The sequence below is a fragment of the Branchiostoma lanceolatum genome, chromosome 7 (genome assembly GCF_035083965.1).
Source record: "Branchiostoma lanceolatum isolate klBraLanc5 chromosome 7, klBraLanc5.hap2, whole genome shotgun sequence".
Lineage (NCBI taxonomy): Eukaryota > Metazoa > Chordata > Leptocardii > Amphioxiformes > Branchiostomatidae > Branchiostoma > Branchiostoma lanceolatum.
The window spans coordinates 10676381-10697578 of record NC_089728.1 but is presented as its reverse complement, the minus strand read 5'-3'; the positions used below and the strand labels follow the sequence as shown (position 1 = coordinate 10697578).

The 21198-nt window shown below is 40.9% G+C and overlaps 3 protein-coding genes across 3 annotated transcripts; 2 read left to right on the top strand and 1 right to left on the bottom strand.

The window, feature by feature from the left end:
- Positions 1-45: 45 nt before the first annotated feature.
- On the top strand, positions 46-4973 carry LOC136439200 (cyclin-dependent kinase 10-like). The gene is made up of 11 exons (XM_066434464.1): positions 46-413; positions 658-730; positions 900-971; positions 1276-1463; positions 1696-1816; positions 2193-2322; positions 2682-2779; positions 3157-3322; positions 3618-3746; positions 3952-4012; positions 4195-4973. The coding sequence occupies exons 1-11, from the start codon at positions 273-275 to the stop codon at positions 4213-4215; spliced, it is 1200 nt and encodes a 399-aa protein (XP_066290561.1). The 5' UTR covers positions 46-272; the 3' UTR covers positions 4216-4973.
- A 261-nt stretch (positions 4974-5234) lies between these two features.
- Positions 5235-6125, top strand: LOC136438362 (tripartite motif-containing protein 3-like). Its single transcript, XM_066433129.1, has one exon. The coding sequence runs from the start codon at positions 5235-5237 to the stop codon at positions 6123-6125; it is 891 nt and encodes a 296-aa protein (XP_066289226.1).
- Positions 6126-6247: 122 nt separating this feature from the next.
- Positions 6248-21057, bottom strand: LOC136438361 (GPI ethanolamine phosphate transferase 1-like). The gene is made up of 32 exons (XM_066433128.1): positions 20942-21057; positions 20385-20635; positions 19962-20083; positions 19620-19718; positions 19347-19453; positions 19027-19151; positions 18742-18872; positions 18396-18512; positions 18083-18123; positions 17791-17850; positions 17556-17648; positions 17360-17415; positions 17083-17161; positions 16556-16635; positions 16291-16390; positions 16069-16165; positions 15427-15499; positions 15139-15241; positions 14776-14868; positions 14514-14603; positions 14300-14442; positions 14107-14167; positions 13848-13956; positions 8951-9052; positions 8646-8737; positions 8362-8448; positions 8038-8093; positions 7827-7902; positions 7627-7700; positions 7175-7217; positions 6856-6908; positions 6248-6736 (listed from the first exon to the last, which is right to left on the bottom strand). Exons 2-32 carry the CDS (start codon positions 20603-20605, stop codon positions 6613-6615), a joined length of 2907 nt encoding a protein of 968 aa, XP_066289225.1. The 5' UTR covers positions 20606-20635; positions 20942-21057; the 3' UTR covers positions 6248-6612.
- Between the last annotated feature and the right edge of the window lie 141 nt (positions 21058-21198).

Genomic DNA, 21198 nt, shown 5'->3' with positions numbered 1-21198 from the left:
TCATGACAACGTTATGACGAGCTATGTTCTAAAATCAATCTGAAAACTTGATTTGATAAAATACTAAAATCAACTTTGTACTCATACCCGGTCGAGAGGTCAAAGGTTATCCTCAGAAACAAATGGTCGTCGTCTGCTAGGTAGAGTTGCAACTTCAGAAACTTCTTCCCACTAAAACCGGTGTCGTATGGCTGGTCAGTGGTTTTTCTGCGCGCATCTTGATCTTGAATTTCAGTAGAAGAAGAAAAAAGTTTGATAACGTTACCGATACCATGTCTGAAAGAGAAAGACGGTTGTCCACTGCAAGCTCGACGTCGACTGCCACCGAGAGGGGAGGGGGGCAGGAGAGAGAGAAGCTTCAGCTGCTTTCACTGTCCACTGGCAGGTTTATGGACATTCCAGATAAGGACAGGGTTGGTTTCAGCATTCATAAAAAATTTAGTTTACCTGTTACATTGCTAACATTGCAGTGGCATGCATGATTATGTAGCAACTGTATTTCGTTTATCATGCTCACATATTTTGCTAAATTTTAGCAAAATATATATCTGAGCTCATCATCATGAACAAAGTGACAGCTTCTACTGCTATAACAGTTTTTCAACTAATCTTCAGTCAATAGATTAGCTGGTTAACTATATACATTCCTCTTATTAGCTTGGTAAATGCCGGAGTGTTCAGGAGTTTGAGAAACTCAACAGACTTGGCGAGGGCACCTACGGCATAGTTTGTAAGTATGATATAACTTTACATGGTTCTTTGTATTTCTGCTTTTTAAACCTCTAAATTTTGCACAAATATCATCCAAAGTGTCATTCTATAATGGCTAGGGTTTGGGGAAATTGACATTATTCTATAATGATAAATTATTCTATAATGATGATCTTCCAATGTTTCAGACCGAGCCAGAGACACACGATCCGGAGAGGTTGTTGCTCTGAAGAAGATGAGGATGGATCGGGAAAAGGATGGTAAATCCAGGATTTTGTCTTGTTGAACTGAAGATACCTAGTCATGTATCATAGTGATGAATAGTCAAGTGGTTTAGCAACCCTGCCTCTGAACCAAGCTTAAAAGGTTGGGAGTTTGAATCCCAGCTGTTCTCTTTCACGATTAATAGAAGATTAGGTCTTCAGTGAGCTAAACTGGTTTGAGACAAATCTGTCACTATCTATCACTATCACCATCTGTCAAACTATGTATGGAGACTAGCTGCATTGATACCTCCAGCAGTGAAATAGAATGTATAATGTTTACATCCTTTCTGTTCTCCAGGACTGCCCATCAGTGGTCTGCGTGAGATCACTCTGCTGCTGAATGTGACCCACAGGAACATTGTGGACCTGAAGGAAGTAGTGGTGGGCACCAAGAGTCTGGAAAGCATCTTCCTGGTCATGGAGTACTGTGAACAGGACCTGGCCAGCCTGTTGGATAACATGGACACCCCATTCACAGAGGCACAGGTCTGTATGGATGGACTCAACAAGTTAAGAGAAAGCTGATAGCATAAACATTCTCACACCAAGCATAGTTTACTGTATTGAATGGAAGAGCATGTAATTTCTAGTTTTAATCCGAGCTGGAGGATTACACTAAAAGATTTAATTGATATTTAATTTCCTCAGTGCATTTCTTTTTGGAAAATTTTGAGGCCAACAAGTGAACAAACAAATATATATGTTCTTATTCCATCAGGTGAAGTGCATCATGCTGCAGGTGTTCAATGGGCTGGAATATCTCCATGACAACTTCATCATCCACAGGGACCTGAAGGTTTCCAACCTACTCATGACAGACAAGGGCTGCATCAAAATCGGTGAGTCAGGTGTAGGGAATCAAAAGGTCAAAAGCAAATGATAAGTTTAGTGATTTATTCTCCAAGTAGTAATCCTGCAAATTGGGAGTATTTACTTGCTGGCTCATGAATAGATTCTATATGCTGTCAATATTCTGAAACTGATATATATGATCAAAGAAACTTGGATTGAGTTGAGATGACAGGTAATCAGATATCGGTAAGTCATGTGCCATGAAAACACCTGTCACAAAATTTGATGCCAAGTTTTTTATATAATTGTAAAGTAGACTCGTATGTGAAAATGGCTTTTGCTAATATCACTAGCATATCAAAATGTATGAGTTGTAAACCAGAAATCACAAGTTCTGTTATTCTCCTATTCCAATGTCTACAGCTGACTTTGGCCTTGCCAGAACCTTTGGACTGCCACCTAAACCTATGACCCCCAGGGTGGTGACCCTATGGTACAGGTCACCGGAGCTACTGCTCGGAGCCAAGACACAGACCACCGCTGTGGACATGTGGTGGGTTTCATTTTGCTTGTTTGTTTGTTTGTTTAGCAGTAAACCTTTTGGTGTAGCATAACAGGTTTGTAGGCATACAGTACTAGTACAAGCTGCATAAAACCAGACTGTAAGGTTTGTTCCACTCACACTGGGAAGGACCCCTACTCTTTTTGTTAAGTGTGGATAATCAAGGTGTAGCTCTCCTTAAGCACAGACCTCCGGCTTTACGTCCCATCCAAGACAACATCCCTAGCGGAAGCTAAGTACTCATTTTCACCTGAGTCAAGTGAGGAAATATGCATCAAGTATGCATTAAGAGTTAACCAAGTTGGAGAGCTAAATTCTAACTTCTAAGGATTGCCAATGTTCCTTTTCAGGGCTGCTGGCTGTATATTTGGGGAGCTCCTGGCCCATAAGCCTTTGCTTCCTGGCAGATCGGAAATTCACCAGCTGGAGCTTATTGTGGAACTGCTAGGTAAATGTCAACTTTTTAAGAATATATGTATTAGACTGTCATAAATGTACTTAAACAAAGGTAGGTACATTGAAAATCCATCATTGTTCCAAAGTTTCAAGCAACACCAAATTCAGTAGAACACTACTGTGCACCTCTCAATTTTTGCATCCATTTACTTAATACCTTCTCCCTGCTGCCTACATGTAATCTCATAACCGGTACAAATTTGCCACTAAACGTCTACCTCAGCAGGGAGAAGCAGGTAAGAAAGGTGCCTCAAATTATCCCAATATTTGAAGTGTCAAATCAAAATATCAGAACTTAGAAAAGTATGTCAGCAACTTTAAAAAAAAATCACACCACTTGTTCTAACGTGATGCATTCCTCTGTCTTAGGTACCCCAAGTGAGGCTATCTGGCCTGGCTTCTCACAGCTGCCAGCATTAGAACAGATCAGCCTGAAGAAGCAGCCCTACAACAACCTAAAACATCGCTTCCCTTGGCTGTCTGAAGCTGGCCTCAGACTTCTCAACTTCCTCTTCATGTATGATCCTAAGAAAAGGTAAGTGCAGAGAAATGGTCCATGTCTGCATGATTGTAACTGTCTTTTTTGAGATGTGACAGAAAAATTGTCTTTTTAAATTAAAAATATAATCTACTTTTGGAAGCAAAACTGCAATGTGAATACAACAGAGATGATAAAATTACACAAATTGTGGTTGCTGTGTAAATCCAATGTCCAAGATTAAGGTCTTTTGCTGTATTTTTGTTTTGTATAACATGATATAGGTCCTGTGCCAGATATACTAGTACGTACATGCCAAATCATTTTTGTTGAAATGACGGGTCTGTTCCAGGGGCAGTGCAGAAGAGTGCATGAAAAGTTCCTACTTCAAAGAGAAGCCCCTCCCCACAGAGCCAGAGCTGATGCCCACCTTCCCACACCACAGGAACAGGAGAAGAAATGTGCAGAGACCAGAGGCCAGGTAAATGTGGTACTTTTAGTTTCAGTCTGATTTCTATGACAAGTGGTCAGAACATACTGTCCAATCTTTGATTCATCAATGCCCAGGTGAAGAACTTATGACATGATATTGTAGAGATAAGGATAGAAAGTCTTTTTGTTGTTGATCAATAGCTATAATGTGGAAGCCGTTACAAATGATCGTAATCAGTACAATTACTTTTCAGACCAAAGGAGCAAGATACAGCTTACAAAAGACCTGATTTTGGACAAGTCTTCTCCTCCCCAGTAAGTATTGTCAGATTAGCAAATCAACATAAAATGTTTTACCCTCAATCTTAGTGTAGTTGATTGCACAGAAAATGAAAACACTATATGTATATCTCGTCAACTTTTTTAGAACAATGTGTTTACCCACATATGATCAGATATCTCTGAAGTAGATTTTTTTGTTTCCACCCCATCCGTAGGCAAAGAAGATGAAGATATGACCGTCATTGTCCATTAGTGAAATTCACCACACAGTGTATCAGCTGCTGACCCATGTTAGGCAATGCACATCACCCAGAATTGGGTTTCCACCCCGTTGGCCAATTTGTGAGGTCCTAAGTGAGAAGACAGGGACTTGTGCTTGGTCATGGAGATATGCGGCAACCTCATCAGGTCAGGCAACCTTGTCCAAGTCCTTGTCACCGATGGAGGAAGTGTACTGAAGCCAATATCAAGAAGACGGCAGCAGCAGGAATAAAGAAGGAATTCATCTTTTATGCAGTGTAAATTTGTAGCATGAAATCTGAACTAGAGCGAAGGATCTGTAATAAAATCTAAAGCATGTATAATTTTGTTTTGTTAATTCCGTCTGCTGAACAATTTGAGTCATAACAAGTTTTTGACATTTTGATAATTTATTACATGCAACACAAACAGTATATGACAACTGGACAACTTTACAGAATAGGCATTAATATAACTGGAGAATCAATTTCCTGTATATATGTTACAATAATGGACTCCTTTCAGAGCAATGAAGTTTGTGACCACCACTGATGTTTACTGAGTCAATATTTAAACAAACTTGGGTTATACCATCTCGCACATCTATAAAGGGAGGTTTCCTAAATGTACAACTTGTTAATTGCATTCCATCACATGTTAAAACTAAGGTGGGAAAATTTGTGGTCATTCAAGTCTATATATTATACATGTACAATGTATATGCAGCATGAGTTTTAAAATGTGTGTTTGTCCATTTTTGTTCATCTTGTTATTTAAAGCAACATTTTGTAACCAAGTTACCTCACTAGTGAAAAGAACACAATTCCCCCGGAGATTCTATTGTTAGCACAGTAGTTAAGCAAACATATTATTTACAAAATACTAGACACCTGATATGGCCTATTGTACATGTACAATGTGTGCCACTACTATTTGAATTGAGAACAGAAATGTTGCTATGTAACCTATAGGTCTTTATTCAGTGGAGCTGCTACAACAGTAGGAAAAAAAAATCATGGCTGTACCGTCAAGTCTGGGGACTCCAATACATGAGGAACAGTCCCGCAGCAAGGAGCATGAGTCTCAGACAGTCACATTTGGTGGAGAGGGACAAGGAAAAGGACAGTTTGATGGTCTAAGGGGTGTTACAGTGTCAGATAAAGGAGCACTCTTTGTAGCAGACAGCGGGAACCAAAGAATCCAAGTCTTCACCCTGAAGGGGAAATTTGTCCGACAGTTCCCAGCAGTCGTGACATTTGAACAGGACATGTACCCACTTGATGTGGCCATCGACAAGGAGGAAAACCTGTGGGTGGTGGGGGAGACACGGCCTGGGGACTTTGCCATGCAGTACTCCAAAAAGGGCAGGGTGCTGAAGAAGATTGACCTGAGGTATACAGGGGACAGATCATCTTCTGGAGTTGCTGTGGACACCAGGAAGGACCACATCCTTGTGGCACAAACCATAAGAGACCAGAAGATACACGGTGAAGTGCAGGTGTTGAGGCCAGATGGGACATGTGTGAGAACTGTGGGCCGTTTCCAGGGGATGCAGGATCCACAGTTTATAACTGTCGATGGGGAAGGTAACATTGTCGTGTCAGACCTCTGTACCCACTCTGTTTATGTGTACAATGAGAATGGCCAGTTTCTGTTCAACTTTGGAGAGGAAACTCTGCTGAAGCATCTCATCTATGGCATCTGTACAGACAGGGCAGATAATATCATTGTTGCAGCGTCGCCTGGTCGTGTGGACATGTTTGATAAGACGGGCAGATTTGTCAAACACATCACTATGGATGTAAGTCTTCCATGGACTGTTGCCATGGCAACACGGGGAAGGCTTGTGGTGACTGATTATGACAGCAACACAGTCACCATTGTTCCAACTACTGAGTCTGAGTGAGATGATAAGTGAACTTATATCAATCTGTTAACATGTATTGTGCAAAATTAACGTGTGTGTCTGTTAGTAGTGTACTTTGTGTGATTTGAAAATATTCAAAGAAGACAGAAATGAATCCAAAATTAAATCACATTGATACTTTTATTACCTGGGACCCCGGGACACAAATTGTGTCTCTGATAAAGGGATTGCACTATTGTCTGTAAGATGTATAAAAAAAATTCATAATAATAGATTTATGCCACATAGTTACATATCCTCTGCATTGCATCTGCTCTATTTCTGTGACTTTAAGAAGAAAATGAATTGGGCATGTGAACACATCCAATGTCTGATTCTATGTCGCTATGCCTCCTTTCAATAAATGGGTCTGCTCTACATGGACAGCATGATTTTTTGTCAACTGAAGGACCAGAAAGGGTTGTTATTAAGAACAAATTCAACATTCATATTTTCTATCAACATCATGGCACAGTATATATAGATATCACTGGTCATGAGATTTATCCTCCTGTTGACTGATGACGGCTGTTCCAGTCAGGAAGCGAGCGACACCAAAGAGCAGCATGATGGCAATGGTTGTGGACATCACTGTTACGTAGTGGCTGATGCTGAGGAGAAAGAGAGAGTTACTTAATATCTGTCAACTGTTGACAGTAGTGGAAGTATTTGTGTGTATTCATCATCCATTATATTGAGATTTTAACTATACCAAAGCAATAAACAATACCTTGTGCCGATCTCCAGCCAACTGCCTGTGTCCTGCACCAGGAAAAAGAAGTGCTGGAGGAAACAAAGATACAACATTTCAGCATTATTATAGCATTACAATTCCTGCAAAGTCACATTTTTGATTTGCAAACATGCTGGGCTCTATCAGTAAATGCTTTAATAACTAAACGAAATGTCCCATCACCAAAGCTTTCATCCCAATGGTAATGTAATTTATATTTACCTGCAAACATGTTACTATCTGATCTAAGGAAAATGTTACTAATTATATACTGATCACTCTCAACTGAATGAAAATCTAAACTGCATCTACTTACCAGTCCCATAAGATCAGACATCAGCAGTACTGTCAGGAAAAGGCTGTTGAAGAATCAGACAACAGATATTCAATACAAATAAACACTGCTAAATGTGTGAAGAGTAGTGTAACTCAGTAGTGTAATCCAGGGTGTCCTACCTGATGAAGACTAGGCTTAATGACGTGTTACTTTCACACATTGCGAACTAAGTGATAATCCTTAATAGAAGTAAAGCCCTCACAATATACTTTTGATTACTCCACTGCCTGACATTTGTAGTAGAGACCTTAGCACAAAGTAGACTACATGTAACTGCAGTGCCCTTTACGTATAGTGTGTAACCTGCTACAACAAATATTTTCTATCTGTAATTTATGATTCATAAATAATGAACCAACAGTAAGGATAAACCAAGTCGAGAAATGCTATGTGCAATACACTAAGATTCTACTAAAGTAAAATAATCATACCTTCTTGTTGGCACCTGCACCACAACATCTACTGCCCTAAAGGCACAGGTCACCATCAAGAATGGTACCATGATCTGCAACAACAAAAAAAGAAGAAAAAGGTGAAAATTAACAATCATCATGATATGCAAGAATGCTTTTCCATAGAAACAAAAACATTACAGAATTGTGTAGATGATAGAGGGCGTATTAATTCCCACCTTCAACAGCAGCAGTGACCCCATAACAAAAGGGTTGAAGACTGTGAGGAAGCAGTATATGGACTGGGGGTCAAAACTGTAAGGAAAGCGGAAAAATTTAATCAACTGATGTTACCATTTCACATATACATGCCTCTTGATACCTTTCCTAAAATTTGACCCTCCTGTTAATATTTGCCGTACCTTGGTATATTCCTAAAATTTGACCAACCTGTTAATACTTGCTATATTCCCTGTACCAAAGAATGCTGTGATGATGAAAAATATCTGAGAGGATGTTTAAGGATCAACATGACAAGGCAATACACTTGTACCTTTGGCCATGATAAAAGGACAACAACATGCAACACATTATGATTATGAACCACAATGTGATTGCAATACAACAGATGATATATGTACCAATATAAATCAAATTGACCAGCGATATGAATTCTTTTATTGCTGGTATAAACTATGTAAAAGAAACAAAGTGACATATATATTGTCAATGATTTACTCGTCACTGATATACTTTGCAGACATATAAGGATACAAAGAAATAGGCATGGCGAAGATTGTCTGTAGTCATCTGCTTTCTGCTGCTGTCTGGCAGTACTGCTGTGAATGATATATCTTCTAGCTGGAGGAAACAAGTCAGTAAGACTAAATACTTTCTTTAACATCAGATCAATAGATAAACTTTTTGATACACAACTAAGCATTGGACAAAGAAAAAGCTTAAGTTGAAACATACCATACAGCATTAAGGGTATGGTGTTATATGGGACACAGTGTCATGGACAATACGGTAGTCAGATATTGGAAATGCAGCCTTACCTTTCTATGGCTATAGGTTGACAGTCCATGTTCCATCTGAAGCCAGAAGAACATGGTGAAGCCTAAGGTCAGACAGAACAGGGCCTCATGAGTGGGGGATGTCAAGGTCATAGCATTTTAATCTACCAAGAAAACACCTTGATTTGATTCATGAATCCTTACATGTGCTATATTGTAGCATTATATAATGAACTGCAAAATATGTCACAATACACAGAATCAGATCAATAATATACCATCAGCATTGCTGTCATATGTTATACATCATAGTGAGGTAAGAAACATTAGCTCCACAAAAGGATATGCAGTAGACAGCAGCAGGTACAGGGTCATGAGGGCCAGGGTGATGCTCAGGAGTCGGGGGTACAACAGTCGCAGACTCAACAGGGGCAGCAGGAAGGTGCAACCTGGGGTAGAGGACAAATAAACACAATTGTTTGCTGACACTTAGCTTAGTTGTTCAACAATACTTATTACATGTACCACCTTTTGTACTTACTTACATCTTTCTGTAGATACTGTATAGTGGTAGAGATATATCTAAGGAGATGCAAGACAAGCCTGTTCTATTGAAAGTTTGAGACTGAAACAATTTGTAGAACTCTATGGCCTCATCATAGTTTGGTGGACATTCAGACATTCATTGGTGGATGATTTTGAATGGGATGATCCAAGATGGCGGCGACTTTTTGATAGCTGCGTGGCTCTGTTCCCCAAAATCAGAATTTGGGGCATTTTAACGACCCATCAACCTGCTATCGACTCACCAGATGAAGACCAAACATTCTGGGTTACTTATAAAGTGAAAATTGGAGACAATTCTGACGATCGCCTTCACATTGAAAGGTTTTCTTCATCAAGGGAGGGCACTATATGGTAAGCCCGCGGCACCCCTCCCCACTCCCATCATGCCTAGATGTGAAGACTGCCGTGAGACAGGAGCCCAGCCCTGTCAGGGGGATCTTGTTCTTTGCCAGCGCTGTTCAGACAAGCGTTTCCCCCCTAGTGGGTCTGGATCCGAAGCGGTATGTAAAGATGTTATCATCAACGATCTGCTATGTTTTACTGTTAACAAGATGGACACTCTTCCGCGCGACATCATTACGAAGTTGTGTACCGAGACGTACATGGAAGAGGAAATAGAGACGGCTAAGAGACTTGTATTTGATACATGTAAGCCGGACGATCGCTACATAAAGCGAAAGGGAGCAGACAAGTCTACCGCCAATATGGAGGATATTCAGCGAGTTTTGCATTCTACTGCTCCTCCGTCGTTACCTACTTTCGTGTCAGCAACTCTCCACCTCCCCGCTGTGAATCTGGAACATGTAGACATCTCAGTTTGCATGCAAGAGCTTCAGATCGTGAGGCAGGAGATGAAACTGATTAGGGATTGCTCCATAGATTTCGGTTAGAGTCCAGACTGAGCTTGTGGCCCTCAGGAAAGAGCTCTGGGAATTGAAAAACAGGCTGAGCTCTACTCCGCCGGCAGCGTCGTGTTCTGCTCCGCCGGCGGAGCTCCGCCGGCAGTGACGTGTTCTGCTCCGCCGGCAACGTCGAGTTCTGCTCCGCCGGCAGCGTCGACTCTTACCAGGCCGAAGGAATCCTACGCCAATGCCGTGTCTGACACCTGCCCGTCGGAGACTATCCCTAAGTCCCTGCACGCGGGCGACTCTGGTCGGCAGGTGGAGAGGGCGCCTGCCACAAAGTCATCGCAGGCATCCCGACGTCGGGGCTACTCGAGTGGCTCTAGGGCTGTAGCCCGACCGCAGTCCACCTCAGCTGGTGACCACAGTGACCTTGACTCTGAGGGCTTCCGCCTGGTGCAGAGAAAGAAGCAGAGGTCCAGGGCAGTGGTGGGTACGGCGGTGTCGTCCAGTCTGTCTGCGGTTAAGTCAAGACCAGCGGAGATCTTTGTGACACGCCTTGAACCGGACACACTGACTCAGGATGTTGAAAGGTACTTGACTGATAACTTGTCGCAGAAATGCGCAGTTAACTGTTCTAAACTAACCACAAAATACGATGGGTATTCTTCGTTCCGTGTCTCTGTTGACTACAATGCTGTGTCGGAAGTCCTGTCCCCATCTTTCTGGCCATGTGGGATCCTAGTGCGCCGCTTTCACAGTAGGCGACGCTCTTCCACTTCTTAACCATGGACTTGAAACAGAAACTGCGGATTGCATCGTATAACTGCCGTTCTGCCAAGAACTCAGTTGGAACAATCAAAAGTCTATGTGAATCAAATGACATTATTATGTTGCAAGAATACTGGCTTTTGCCTGATGATATTCCTTTTTTAAACAGCATTAGTCCTGAGTTTATGGCCTCCGGGAAATCTCCAGTAAATCTGGAAGCAGGGGTGCTACAAGGACGCCCGTATGGGGGAGTGGGGATCATGTGGAGAAAGACCCTATCTTCTGTCATATCTCCTGTTGACATTGATGATGATAGTCTCATTGCTGTTAGAATAGATTTGAATGGATGTCAATTACTTTGTGTATGTGTATATATGCCTTGTGATATGCAAGCAAATACTGACTCATTTCTTGAGAAGCTGGGTAAACTTGAGGCACTCTTGGAGGATTATAATTCGTATGCTACGGTAATCTTGGGCGATTTTAATGCCTCTCCTACAAGTAGATTTGGTGTATTGTTACAGACGTTTTGCGAGGAAACTGGATTACACTGCTCAGACAGGGAACTTCTTCCGGCCGATTCTTACACTTACCTCAGTGATGTCCATGCTTCCACATCATGGATCGATCACTGTCTAGCAAGTGACACGGCTCACCAAAACATCAACAATATTCAGGTGTTGCATGATTATATCTCCTCTGATCACTTTCCACTCTGTATCTCTTTAGATGCAAATTTCCCATCCATAGCTAAGGCTGCACACTCCGAGATTCCTCGCAAAATCACTGACTGGGCCAGGGCGATGCCAGGCCAAATAGACATGTATCGTTTATCTGTGGACAGTTTTCTGTCAAACGTGGAAATTCCACTGGACGCAATGATTTGTAAGGATCCGAATTGTCAGGATCAAGCGCATACTAATGCCCTCAACCTGTTTACCTGCCAATTAATTGCCACTCTAAAAGATTCTGCAAATTCCACTATAACTCAAAGAACGGGTTGCAATTCCTTTACACCTGTCCCCGGATGGAATGAGGTTGTTAAGGATTTGCATACGGCTGCACGTGAGGCCTACATTCTGTGGAGGGAAAGTGGCCGCCCTCGATCAGGTCCGATTTTTTCCTTAATGAATAAAGCCAGGGCAAAGTTTAAGTACGCCCTAAGACAGTGTAAACAGGAGGAAAACAGGGCAAGAGCCGACTCGACTGCGAAAAGTTTCAATGCTGGCCATACTAGAGAATTCTGGAAAAAGGTCCGTAGTACTAAATCCTCTCATTCTGTATTACCTAACACTATAGATGGTTGCTCTGGGGCTGAGCAGATCGCAGACATGTGGAGGAGTCATTTTGATAAACTGCTGAACTCTGTTAATAGTGAGGTACATAGACCTGCTGTTATGTCTGATTTGTCGACAGGTTGTCCTTTTGAATTTGATTCGGGGATGCAAATCTCTGCTGTGGAGGTATATGATATAATTAGAAACTTACCCAATGGAAAAGCGGTAGGGTCTGACGAAATCAGTAATGAACACCTTAAATATGCGGGGCCTAAGCTTAGCATATGCTTATCACTATTGTTTTCAGCCGCGCTTGTCCATAACTTCATTCCGAAAAGTATGTTAGATACTACCATCATTCCGGTTGTTAAAAACAAAACTGGTAATATTTCTGATAGTGATAACTATAGACCAATAGCAATTGCATCAGCATTATCCAAAGTTCTGGAGGCTGTTTTATTGAACAGGCTAGAGCCATATCTTCAAACCACTGCTCATCAGTTCGGTTTCAAACGTGGGCATGGTCTTGACATGTGTGTATTTACTTTAAAACAGACAATTGAGTACTACCGGGGTCTCGGCTCTCCAGTTTTTGCTTGTTTTTTAGACGCCTCCAAGGCTTTTGATAGGGTAAACCATTGGACCCTATTTAAAAAACTCCTTGACAGAAAGGTCCCTGTGTATTTGGTGAGGTTTCTGGTTTATTGGTACCAGAACCAAACAATGTGTATTAGATGGAACAATGTTTTGTCTCCCTGCTTTTATGTATCAAATGGGGTAAGGCAAGGGAGTCTGCTATCCCCGCTACTATTTAATGCATATATAGATGATCTAAGCTCGAGACTCAGTTGTACTAAAGTAGGTTGCTATATAGGAGGCTGTCTTGTGAACCATCTTTTTTACGCTGACGACATGTGTTTGTTATGTCCTAGCCTTAAGTCTCTGCAAAAACTTGTAAGTACTTGTGAGGACTTTGGTTTAGAAAATGATGTATTATTCAATGTAAACAAGACATGCTGCATGTACTTCCCGAGTGCTAGTTTGCCACTTTTACATCCGCTCCCGTCGATCAAACTGTATGGAGAGTGTCTGAGATTTGTGACATCATTTGTATATCTTGGAATTGCTATTAATGACAGACTGAGTGATGATGACTGTATCCTTGCCCAACTAAGGGGCCTTTATTGTCGAGCAAATACTATAATTCGAAAATTTTGTCTTTGTTCACCTACTATTAAGAAAACACTATTCACGTCTCACTGCTCCCAACTCTTTGGGGCGCAGTTATGGAATTCTTTTCGCTCGAGTGTTCTGTCGAAATGTCGAATTGCCTACAACAATTGTTTCCGTATAATGATGAGTTTCCCAAGATCTTGCAGCGCAAGTGAAATGTTCGTGTGCAATCATACCGATACCTTCGACGCCAGATGGCGTAAACAGTGCCACTCCTTTGTACATAGGATTTTCAATTCTAGTAATGCCATTATACAGTCCGTACTTAGGTCCGACTCTTTTTACAAGAACTCATTTTTCACCAACCTATGGAGCCGCCTCTACACATAGCCATAATATTGTTAGTTTGTCTCAAAATGTTATATATAATCTTTGTTTTTCATGTTTGTCCCTATGTCATATGGGCCAGTGAGAGCCTGAAATAAAGAAATAATAATAAACTCAAAAGGCATTCAAACTTCCATTACTTTATGGTGTGTCTGGGATAGCCTCTAGTCATCAGGTAGAAGCTGTCTATGAATTGCACTGTCATGGTTTATAAAAATGTTACTGACCTAACATGGTCCAACTAAACACTCGGTTGAAGACAGGGTTTCCCTCTTTGTTCAGCAGACTGGCAGCTGTACTGTGTCTCACATATACAGACATGACCATCAACAAGATCTGAGGAGAGTGATAGACATAGACATTAACACAGATAAGATATTTAGTATCATTGGTAGGCAAGGTGTATTCTCTGAGCCTGACTTACAAAGCAGCCTTCATCAAACAGGAAAGGAAGAAACAGAGACGAACATAGGACACAATACTGACCTGTGCAATGATCAGAACAAGAGATGACTTAGAGTTACTTGACAGCAGTTTTGTCTCTGGTCTGTTTGGAAAAGATTACAAAAACTAGATACATGATACATCCTCAGTCATAAGATAAAACAATATCAGCACAATTGTAAAGATAAGGCAGAAAGAGAACAGCAAGCAAACCTCTAACAACATTATACATTACCTTGAGGCACACCACAAGGCAGCAGCAGCCCCAAGGATACCAGCCAAAATCCTGAAATTGAAGAGAAAGTTCAACATTTTGTGAGCCACATGACATTTATGAAAGCGGGTGTGATTAAAAAAAACACAACAATAAACATTTATCTTTTATGGTCTTACTAAAAAACCAACAGAAATTTCAAGAAACTTTAAGAAGGACAGTTAAGTGCTTACACCAAGGAGTAATTTGCCTCTCGTCCAACAACAGGCAGCATAGGAAAAACAGCCAGAAGAAGGGATGATACAGTCCAGCCCACCATAGTCGCCTGCAGAAAGTGCATGAAAGACAAAGAAGTAGTCTAAAGAATTGATCACCATCCTTTAGTACATTATTTGTAATCACTCGAAAGTTAACTTTGGTAGATATCACATCAAACCGATCATTAATTCTAAACATCAATGCAAATGTCTATGGTTATTGCAAGAAAACATTCTCACCTGTCTACAGTGGATGTTGGGAGACAGCCATGGCCACAGGGCCTGGACCACTAGTCCTAATGTCAGCAGCTGTCGCCAGAAGAAGCTCAGTACCTGCAAAGGTCGCACAACAACAAGACTTCATCTTTAGCACAGTAACTTCTTGGGTAAGCTAATAGTATACCACTTCAATTCTGTAAGGCACATGCAGAGTACCTAGGTATTGAAACCTCTTTTATTGCTTTGCTCATATTTCAGGTATAAAGCTATTCAGAAAAATTTGGAATACAACCGTTCGCACAACACATGCACCATAACAGCAGAATGGTACTATCAAACACACTGTGCTATTATTTCAGTGTACAGCTACATCATCACACCTACCAATAGTTCTAAGCTGAGTGCTGCAAGTACACAGGAACCAAGCAGGGGGAGAGCCAGGTTGTTGGTCTTGATGTAGCCTATCAGACTGTAAATATCGGATCCTCTGGAAAGGGAAAGTCAATACATTAGAATTACAAATAAATCCAACATCTACAGCACAGAGCATCAGTCAATTTGTCACATGATTAGTGGTCTTGATAGCAGATTAATGCAGAATGTCCTTTAGGTTATTCTCATTACAGAAATTAAACACATATCAAGTTGTACAGAAATAATCAAAAAGTTCACCTCTGTAGAACGCAGTAGAGAATCCAAACAGGTGGAAGACAGTACACATAGTATGTCCATGGAGCCTTTATCACTACAGAAAAAAAAAGCAATAACATTTCATCGTGATCATAAGAATAATCCTGTATATATATCAGACTGTCAATTGGGAATAGATCAGTTAAATCAATAGAACCAATACCTGATTCAGCATCAAGGACAGGCACAATATGTGAAACTGATACATGATTCAGCACCAGGGACAGGCATAATGTGTGGAACATATGCATGATGACACAATGTGTCGAACTGATACATGGTTCAGCACCAGGGACAGGTACCACATGTGGAACATATGCATGATTTAGTACAAATAACAGACACAATGTGTTGAACTGATACATGATTCAGCACCAAGGTCAGGCATAATGCATGGAACTGATACATGCTTCAGTACCAAGGTCAGGCATAATGCATGGAACTGATACATGCTTCAGTACCAAGGACAGACACAAGGACAAAAAGTAAAATCTGTACATTGGTAGAAAAACACATGACAACACCAATATTTCTGATACTGGCCAAGCACCTGGCACAATCTGATATGTGACAGCTGTAACATATGATGTAAAAAGGCTAGAGCTGTAGAACATTTTTGTTTACCAAGGAGGAAGAGCAGGATAGCAGCTGCCAGTGTTCCACACACAAGTTCTGACACATGGTCCTGTAGCCTAGTCCATACACCTGCTGCATTCCCTACCTGCATAGTGACAAAAACAATATTTTCAGCACAGTGTATCAGTACTGTAAATACTAAAATATATTCTAAGCATTGAAAAATTTGATACAACACAGGATGAAATGATAGAAATACAGGCCTACTACCTTGTAGAGTTTGTGCTGTTGTATGATGGTGGTGTGGTCTCTTAGCAACACCAAGACAACATATGACATCCAGCCAACGAACCCGAGGGTAACACTAGTACTGAAGCAAATGAAAACAATTGCATGGTTAACATCCACCAAACAAACGAAATTCTTGTCTGAGATATGACAGAAAGCAGAAAATTGTATGTAGCATTTCAAAAATCAAATCTATCTATTCATCCATGTAACGGTTTATGGGTTAAGTTAAAATAGCTTATCCTACCATAGAAAGAGTCTGTCATAGGTGTGGTAGTAATGGAGTCCTTTCAAAGCCAGGTCTATCAGCTCTCCACACTCTAGTATCTGAAAGCAGTTCATTGAAAAAGCAATGTCAATTGGGAATAGATCAGTTCTGTCCATAGAGCTGATATAAGTATAAGCACCAAGGACATACACAGTGCGTGGAACTGCTTGATGATTCAGTACCAAGGACATGCACAATATGTGGAACTTATATCATGATTTCGAACCAAGGACAAGAACAATGTGTGTCAGTGATACATAATTTAGGACTGAGGACAGGCACAATGTGTGGGCCCAATACATGATTCAGCACCAAGGACATGCACAATGTGTGGAACTGATACATGATTCAGCACCAGGGACAGGTACCATGTGTGGGGCCGATACATGATTCAGCACCGAGGACAGGCACAGTGCATGGACCTGATACTAGTACATGATTTCGTACCAAGGACAGACAAAATATGTGGAACTGATACATGAGAAATAAAGTAAAAAACAACTTACTGCCTTTTGATACTCTTGTGCTTGTATCAGACTAACAATGTTTCTAAACATGTTCTGTTGCTTGCTGGGTGTCAGGTCACTAAGAGGGTAGGATACAAGAGAAAATTAGCATATAGTTTTCCTTCAAAGCCTTTCCAAATAAGAGTGTTGGAAATTTGAGCTACCAGTAAAATATGGCGCTATTTGGCAACATCTGCAAAGTAAAATATTCAAATTCTGGAAAAGCATAAGAGCAGTCAGTCAGGGGAAGCTTTTCATGTATGAGATTCTTATCTACCTGTATGGAATGAAGAACATTGATAATGTTGTCTCTCTCCTCTGCTTCATTTTTACCTGAAACAAAGAAAAATACATTATCATTTCTTTTAGAGGGTTAAGTCTACAAAGAAACAACAATAAAAAAAACATAAACAGACAAGATGTAGTACTTGCACTGACGAGTGATACTACGAGGATAGAAATCAAGAGCTCACCTCAAACTGTTCCACAACCTGTCTAGCATTTGTAAAGAGACTCTCTGCCTTAAAACCATCTGTGTTGTCCAGGTACTCCAACGGAAGGGTGCCCTGGAGGTACAAAAAAAAATGTTGAAGTCTTGACTTCCCTTAAGTACGAGAGTTTTAAATGAAGTGTTTGTGTACTTGTACCAATCTCAAATACTCTTTCACCATGACGTCAACAAAACTAAATAGAAAACGTGACACTTACCACAGAGTTGAGTGGGAAAGGCACTCCAATAAGGGATGACATTAGTGGTGCAATGTCTGCCTGTGAAACAAAGTTAACCATATTCTGTTAAACTGTAATCTTTTACATGACATATATATACCCCTGGACAAGTTTTCCTTACATTTACAAAGGAGTACACCTTAACTACCAGAAAGACATTGAATGTTTCTGAAACATGTTAACCATGGTTGTTACTGATCGAGGGCTGAAACTTCTTATCCATACTTATTATCAAGGGGCTTGAGCATGAATCTGAAACTTTGCCAAATACCTGGTTCACATCACATCTTCTTATGTTCTCCAGCTTCCACTCTGTAAAAAAGAGCAGAGTAGACACATCTAAACAGCTGTAACCTCATCCCCAAGCATAAATCTTCTTCAAATGAAAATTACAGAGTAGTACAGTCTATATACCCTTTGAATAAACCTTAACTTCAACAAAACACTGTAGAACTTTACCTCAGCTTTTCATCATAACAATCTACCGTTCTACATCTATGGTTCTCATCATCATGATTATCTGGTTGTGAGGATCTCACAGGTGCTCTATGGTTCTAGATCACAGTAATGATAATATAACTGACCTTGAGCAAACCCATCCATGTAGCCCTGAGTGTTCCCAGACTGAGGTCCGGCTACTCCTGCTCCCCAGGCCAGCAGGGGGGTCAGGGTCTCTGAGGGGTGGCCTGCGCCATGGGAGCCTACAGGGGTGGGTGAGGAGGACAGGCTTTATCTGTCACTGTATATGCTTGATTCCAACAAAACAACTAGCTAATTATAAAATACCATATGGACCAACTGTTGAAAATCATACATGTACCTTTCACATACTTAACGTAAAAACACACCATTTTTCTCTGCTATAATATATTATGAGGATACAAAGATATGTAGAAAGGAAAAGCATTGCTTGTAAAGACTGATACACACCCCAGTCAGTCATGCCATGGTCTGATGTGAACACATAAGCCGTCTGACCATCATGTTGGAAAAACTCTTCCATCAACTTGACTGTCTTCTGTATCCCAGCATCCACCAAACGGATGTTCTCCAGATATTCACTGGGAGAGAAACAAACATTGCTCTTGGTTAAGCTTTACCTTTAAGAAATTTCTGTACAGTAGAATTTTTGGAAAAACTAAGGGCTTTGAGCTAAGGTTGAAAGCACTTTATTTCTCCTGCAATATTCTGTCGTTCAACCAAACATGTTGTTACCTTGACATGGGTCTGTAGGCATGGCCACTGGTGTCAATCCCCAAGAGGTGTAAGAACAGCACCACTTTCCTCTGCTGCAGGGCATCTCCAAGGGTCTGATTGCTGTGGGCTTCCTGGAGGAAAGCCTTTAGTGGAATATTGTGGAAAACGGCACATGATATATACATGTGTGTAAATCAAAATTCTTTGCAAATTGCACTGTTTCTAGTCCACTCAACTGAGTATAATGTACAAATAATGTTTATCAGCAGAATTATGTACCGGTACATTCATTTTTTTGTCAAAACAAGGAAGTATATACATAAACATGCTGTTCTCACCTCCACCCTCTCAAAAACCCAGTTGTCCAGTTTTCCTGGGTCCGAGTCTGCAAAGTCCTCCTCCTCAGAACTGTACATGTAGGTGTGCACATGGTCACCTGTTGCACCTGTTCAAACATGGGAGGAGATGGAATGTCAAATAACAAGAGAACGTCAACATCAAGCTTAAGCATTAATCTGTGGCAATTGCTACTTGGTTTTGTCCCACTATTGTGCCAAAGACTATGTGTTTCTACGATTGCCTACACCTTGTCTGATTTCTTAGGCACTTACCTTTTGCAAACATGGGCAGGATGTCGGGGCTTCCCCAGGCCCACGTCTCTCTGCTCTGGTTAAACACTGAATCAAACTCTACTGGATTCTCCTTCCAACCTGAAAACACATTTTAAAATTAAGTCAAATACAAACCAACTGATATAGGGCTACTAAATCAATGTTATTAGGCAATGCACAAGATTACTTGTATAACACAGAGGCAAGTGATCTTTAAAACGATTTATACTGAAGACAAGCACACTTTAAGCGTCCACAATTAGCTGTCCAAGTACACAAAAGGTTTCTGAACAATTATCTAGATAATTGTATATAATATGGACAACAGATTACAGAACCAACCTTTAGCCACTGCGCTGACATCCTCGTAGAAGCCAGCTATGAGAGCTACATGGCCCGGCCGTGACTCTGTCGGCACTCGGGTGTGGGACACACCCCAGGTGCCTCTGGTCTGAATGATATCCCTACAACATGATGAGGATGTACAAAGCTGTAATGAACATCACGTTAGACAATTGAAAATTGATGTAACAAGTATATGTACAGAAATGTACTAGTAATGAATGGTGGTTACACCGGCTATATACTAGTAGATACAGATACAACATAACAAGCTAAAATTATACGCAGGGAACATGAGCAGGGAGTATCTCGGTAAGCTATTAGCTATCAAGCTGCAAAACTGGATGTAACCTGTCAAAATAAAATAACAAAAATTGTGCAAGTCTGCTAAAACCAATGGATACTATTTCGCCAATGTTGTACCTGAGATACGGTGCCCTGGTGTGGCCATGTTCGTCCAGCTCGAAGAATCGATCAGCGCGAAGCCCGTCTCCGACAAACAGCACTAGTCTCTTGGCAGGGGGCGGGGCGGGGGTGGAGTGGGGGGTCATACCATGCACCAGGGGGGAGGTGAAGTAGATGTCAAAGATGGAGGCAAAATAGATGACGTGGACAGTAAGAGCACCCAGAAAAAACAGCAACATCTTGTCTCCGCTACTTCCTGGTTCTGTGGACTGAGATAAAAATTCTTTGTCTATGGCTGATCTCCAAATAGTCATTTGAGACTAAATCAGGTACATTCTGAGTTATGTATATGTTGACAGTCAACAGAAAGTCAAAGGATAGTAGGTTATCGACCTTATAACAACAATCAAGTTATTATTTAGTATAAATCATATTATATTGTAACGTTAAATGTTTTTTGCAGATCTTGCTGCATGCAGAAAGTTGCTGCTGACAAAGTAGCTTTTGTTTTCCAGACGTCATAATACAAAGCATATAACGTTGAAAAAGCGACAAGTACATCCAATGTCACGTACCACATATATAAAAGCTTCTCCTGATAATTGAAGAGGTGTAAAGGTCTGATAACAGGTGGACAGGTGTCTCCAGGTGCAATCTTCACATTCAAGATGGCCGCTTCTCGTCGGGCATAAAATCTCGCGGGCACTGCCGAGACTGAACCACCAACACATGCACACTACACTGCGAACAAAAATAAACCCACACCCTTGACAAAAAGGCAAATTGCAGTTATTTAGTCATAAGTACAATATTTATTATGACAGGAAACTTA

Coding starts and splice junctions, on each gene's coding strand:
- LOC136438361 (XM_066433128.1), bottom strand. CDS start 20,605: ATGTTGCTGTTTTTTCTGGGTGCTCTTACTGTCCACGTCATCTATTTT. Junction 19,454..19,619: donor CCTGCCCATGTTTGCAAAAG/GTAAGTGCCTAA, acceptor ATGTTTGAACAG/GTGCAACAGGTGACCATGTG. Junction 6,909..7,174: donor TGTCTGATCTTATGGGACTG/GTAAGTAGATGC, acceptor TGTTTCCTCCAG/CACTTCTTTTTCCTGGTGCA.
- LOC136438362 (XM_066433129.1), top strand. CDS start 5,235: ATGGCTGTACCGTCAAGTCTGGGGACTCCAATACATGAGGAACAGTCC.
- LOC136439200 (XM_066434464.1), top strand. CDS start 273: ATGTCTGAAAGAGAAAGACGGTTGTCCACTGCAAGCTCGACGTCGACT. Junction 2,780..3,156: donor GCTTATTGTGGAACTGCTAG/GTAAATGTCAAC, acceptor CCTCTGTCTTAG/GTACCCCAAGTGAGGCTATC. Junction 4,013..4,194: donor GACAAGTCTTCTCCTCCCCA/GTAAGTATTGTC, acceptor CCCCATCCGTAG/GCAAAGAAGATGAAGATATG.